This window comes from Pteropus alecto, unplaced genomic scaffold (assembly GCF_000325575.1).
Source record: "Pteropus alecto unplaced genomic scaffold, ASM32557v1 scaffold7, whole genome shotgun sequence".
NCBI classification, from domain to species: domain Eukaryota; kingdom Metazoa; phylum Chordata; class Mammalia; order Chiroptera; family Pteropodidae; genus Pteropus; species Pteropus alecto.
In genome coordinates, this window is record NW_006494614.1 from 4,582,701 (window position 1) to 4,587,700 (window position 5,000).

At 32.7% G+C, this 5,000-nt stretch overlaps 1 protein-coding gene across 1 annotated transcript in view; it reads right to left on the minus strand.

The window, feature by feature from the left end:
• Positions 1 to 711: 711 nt before the first annotated feature.
• Positions 712 to 5,000, minus strand: part of FUT9 (fucosyltransferase 9) — a 157,155-nt gene continuing 152,866 nt past the window's right edge. The window contains exon 3 of the mRNA XM_006926291.1: positions 712 to 2,844. Coding sequence (XP_006926353.1) covers positions 1,757 to 2,844 — 1,088 coding nt within the window. The 3' untranslated portion in view covers positions 712 to 1,756. The remainder of the gene's footprint in view (positions 2,845 to 5,000) is intronic.

A 5,000-nucleotide genomic window follows, 5' to 3' on the forward strand; every position in this document is an offset into this window, starting at 1 on the left:
ATCTGTATCTCTGGTTAGGACATTGCCTGACACAGTGTGCCTGTTCATTCATGGTTATAGAAATGATCATGAGGGTCAAACAATCTTTCATCCAATGCAGGAAATTTCCTCTTCTCAAATCCTTCTAGTGCTTCAGAGAACTTGTTCCCTCACATGGCAATCTGGATTGTTGGACAATCCAGCTACTTTTTACTGAATTGATATTTGCCTCTCTCTTCTCTTTCATTTGATGTAGAAGATTGTGGATTTAAGGTGTGCTGATGTTAGCATGTAATAGGACTTTTAGAATAAATCACAAATAGACCCCGATGGACCTCATCAGAACATTCTAATTTTTTGATGGGTATTTTGCCTGAATAGAACAAAATCTTTAAAGATTCTTTTGTGGGAATCCTTAGCATCCCACCTTTACTCACTTACCGTTTTCTGTTTATATTAAGCCTTAGCCTCATGGAGGAGAAATGCTATACAGCAACTGCAAGTTCAAGGATGAATTCTCCAAAAACTTAGTATATTAACAAGCTTATTTTGGTTCTGTAAATCCCTGAGGGCCACGGTCATTTGTGCTATATTATGAATAATTACTAAGTGGAATATAAAACATCATCTCCAGTGAGTACCTCTAGGTTAGAACTGTCACTTCAATAAAACAAACAAAATTTTTCCTGTGACCTTCAATGCCATTTATTCAACAAATATGCATTGAGATCTTATAAATCCTCACTTTTTTATGTTTCACATTTTATATTTACTACCTTGACAATAATTTTATTTAGGTTCTTTTAAGCGATAAGACAAACTCTTTCAAATGTTATGTCTATTTAACCAGATGGTAAAATAAAACTTTTAATTATTGAGGCTAGAGAAAAAATATTTTAAGTTGATGTTATTAAAAATTGCACACCAATGTGCCATTTATAAATATGATTTGTAGCTATACATATCTTTTTCTTTTATTATATGAAGAAATTATATTTGTTTTATTATAATGTGTTATAAAGATCAAGAAGAGAATGGTCTTAGATTTTCGTAAGTGTTATTAGGAATTTTTTCCCTAGGTACTAAAAATCTTAACAAAATGGATATTTAAAAATACCTGAATTTAACTTAAGATCATGAGAATAAGTGGCTGCATTTGCAGCTTAATGAAAATAAATGAGAAGTCCGAATCTGCCTGAATAGAACAGTTCCACTTCGTTATCTTTCTTATTCACTACAGAATAAGTCTGCCTTCACAAACATGGTAAACAGGCAAAAAATATGTCAAGTAGAGACAATGACACACTTTGTTCAACTTTGAAGTCAAAGAGGTTAAAATTCAATCACAAATGCTCTTCTTACATTATGCAAACTTGGAACTAGAGATTATAATATTTAGTGAAAATATTACATATTTTAAGGTATGCAACTACATTTCCCAAATAGATTAAATGATGATCAGTGTAAAAAAAACAATCGGATTACAAACTTACATTATGAATAACTACAAAAATGTGAAAAATCAACGTCTACAAGTGATAGCAAAGAATAAATTATTTTTCAGTGTACATAATTAGGTATATACAGAGTAATTTTAAACCAAATGGAATGGTTGCTAATTCTGAGCTCTTAAAAATCTCCATCAAAATATATGTTACCCGAAAGAGTGATAAAAATAAACTGTGACACAAAAGCAGAATTTCGTCTCTTATCTTCTTCAAAACTTAGGTGATATCGCATCGGAATACTTTGCCAAGTGTACAAGCGATGGAAAGCTCTAATTCCAAAACCATTTCTCTAAATTGCCAACGGATTTATATTCTTGATGCCTTTTCACATGATCACAAGCCAAGCATGCGTGTGATTCCCAAAATCGTGGAAGATTTACTGTGAAATCTTTCCTCCAGTTAAAGTAACTAAGGTATAACTTCTTGTTTTTGTCGACTTCCTTCAAATACTTTGCTAGCTCACTGGGAGAGTTATAATCTTCCACATGAATAAATGAATCTGCTGGAATATAATTTTCATAGTTTTCCCTAGATGGCCCCAGAACAACAGGTACAGAGCCAGCCAGAAAAGCATTGTAGAGCTTTTCTGTGATGTAATCTTTGTGGATTGAGTTTTCGAAGGAAAGATAGAATTTGCAAGTAGATATGGTAGGAATTAAATCTTTATCATTCACATATTCTCCAAACGCTTGCCCATAAGTATGGATTTCAATGCTTTTGCTTAACTCATTGTAATACTTGACCCTGGCATGCTCAGGGTTCCAGTTACTAACAACCCAGCACACCAACCTCTCTTTGCTTGGCACTTCAAACACGAATGGGTTTGTGCTCACCGTCAAGAAGCCATAAGGCACTTGGATATCTGAGTCCCGGCGATAAGTCAGAGTCAGGTTGAACAGGTGCTCAATACCACTCTTTTGGGGCGTGTGAGTTGGCGATTCCAAATTCATCCAAATCCATTTCTGGAACGGTGGCCTAGCCTGCTGAGGTAAATTAGTCAGATCCCAACTGATGTCTCGGTGATGGATCAGAACTGCGTGAGATTTGTTGTACAGAGAACGGTCTGTTGTGAGATGGCATCCTTGGATGTTGAACATTGCTTGGCAGGAGGTAAGGTCAAAAGTTTGCCCAAATGGCCACACCCAAATCAGAATAGTAGTTTCATTAAAGTAATCAGTTTTGGTGGTGAAGAAATTTTTCATTTTCAGCACTGAGCTGGTTGACTCCATCGGACTGAAGACCCAGCTGTTGGTGGGCTTGATGTAGATGAGAAGGCATGCCACGAAGCAGCCCAGGATAACGCAGACGATTAAAAATGGGCGGAGAATTCCTTTGGATGCTGATGTCATAGTTTTTTCTGTGAAACAGAAGGAGAAAGATAGAGGAGTAGATAGGGTTAGGGATGAAAAATTAATTATAAATATAATTTGAGATCAACAAGTGGTACATACTAAAGTACATTTAATCGTGAAATCAACTTAATTTTCCTCTTCAGTGTTATCAAACCATTGAGAGCAACAGCTTTCATTTTAGCCAAGAAACCTGCTTTTAAAAGGAAGTTTACCCTAAATGATACAAATAATGTCAAGATTTGTTATGTATGTACCAACATATCTTCAAGCCGAGTTACAGCTTTTTGCTAATGCCGTCCTTACCTGTTATATTTTTATTTGCTTTTGGAAAAATGCACAACAAAAACTGTCATCACCAAAGCTATGACTAAAAGTTTCAGTATTTTGAAATCACCTCAGAATTGTGAACATTTTCCAGTTGATATAATCACTTATTTACCAGTACACTTTTTGAGATTATAATATAAATCTGCAGTTCAGATGAAAGTTAATAAAGAATCAAACTTTTTCTCTGTTTACATTTAACAATCTGTTAGTCCATCCAATATCTACTGGGATGTGGTAATCAAATGCTCTATTGGCAAAAAACTGGTACAAAACTAAAGAAATAAGTAGTAAGGAATTAAGATATGGATAGAAATCACTAAAATTGCAAGCAGAAATTTGAGATAATTACTATCACATGTAACTATGTGAGGTGATGAATATTTAACTAAGCTTATTGTGGTAATCGTTTCACGATACACACATATATCAAATTATTATATTGTACACCTTAAACTAATACAATGATGTACATCAATTATAACAATAAAATTGGAAAAAATACTAAGAAAAACTTCAGACAAGGATAATCAAGAAAATAAATTCAAATTAAATATTTAAAAAGTAAATACAGATCGGTTTAACATAGAAAAAACTAAAAATGACTATTTTGAGTAATTTTATGGTAATAAATTTGAAAAACTGATGAAATGAATCATTGTATTTGTGCATAAATAGAAAACGCCAATTTTAAACAGAAACTATGATTAAACAAATAACAGTTAAAGAAATGGAATTCATAAATGATAACTAAAAACCAACACTAGACTTAGTTTTGCAACAATTCAATGAATGCAGAATACTACTGTCACTTAAAAAGTTATTCTAGAACTAAGAAAAATATGTAAAAGAGTTTAACTTATTATATAAAGCCAATTATTATCTTGTTACCAAAAGAAGATATGGAAGTTAAAGAAATTCTATTTCACTTAAGAACACAGATGCAAAAATATAAAAATTTAGCAATAAAGAGTATTGAAAATATATTATGATGCAATTCAAGAGGAGGTTTATGGAAGTTTAGTTACATTGATCCTACTTTATACATTTAATTAGTCAAATAGTTTCTCATTTTTTTTCTAGATCCTGGGATCCACAGACTAAGAAAACTTACTAGATAGATCTCCTTTTTCATGGAGTGATATTAACCTTTAGTATACATAATTTGACGAAGTACTGCAGTGTTGTTGTTGTTTTTTTTATCAATGTTTAATGGTTTTTAGAAATGCTCTCATTTGAAGTTTCCTTAACTCCTCTTTGAATTGAAATGCAATGGCAAAAAGCTATCTTTATAAATGATATCAATTTAAAATAATCAGGTTACAACTTTAATGGCCACCATTTAGCAAATGCTTGCTCTCAGCTAGGCCTTGTGCCAAGCACTTTGCATACATCATTTCCTTTCATACTCATAGAACTCTTATTAAGAAACTCTTTTATCACCTCTTCTTCACAAATGAGGAAACTGAGGGCCAGAGATATGAGTAACTAGCTTAACCATTGAATTATGCTCCCCTTCTACAATCTTCTCAACAAATAAAATAAACATCAACAATCCACTGAGGTGCATTTGCCACCTCCAATTTTACTGTCTTGATTTTACTGGTTTGCATCCTTCTCTCTATAATAAAGGACTATTTACTCATGAGTTAAATTTGAATCAATTTTCCTTAACAAGAAAACTACCTGACACTTATATGATGCTTATTAGTGCCAAACATTAATCCGAGCACTTACATTAACATGTTTACATTAACTAACATATATATATATATACACACACACACACACACACACACACACACACACACACACACATATATATATATATATATAT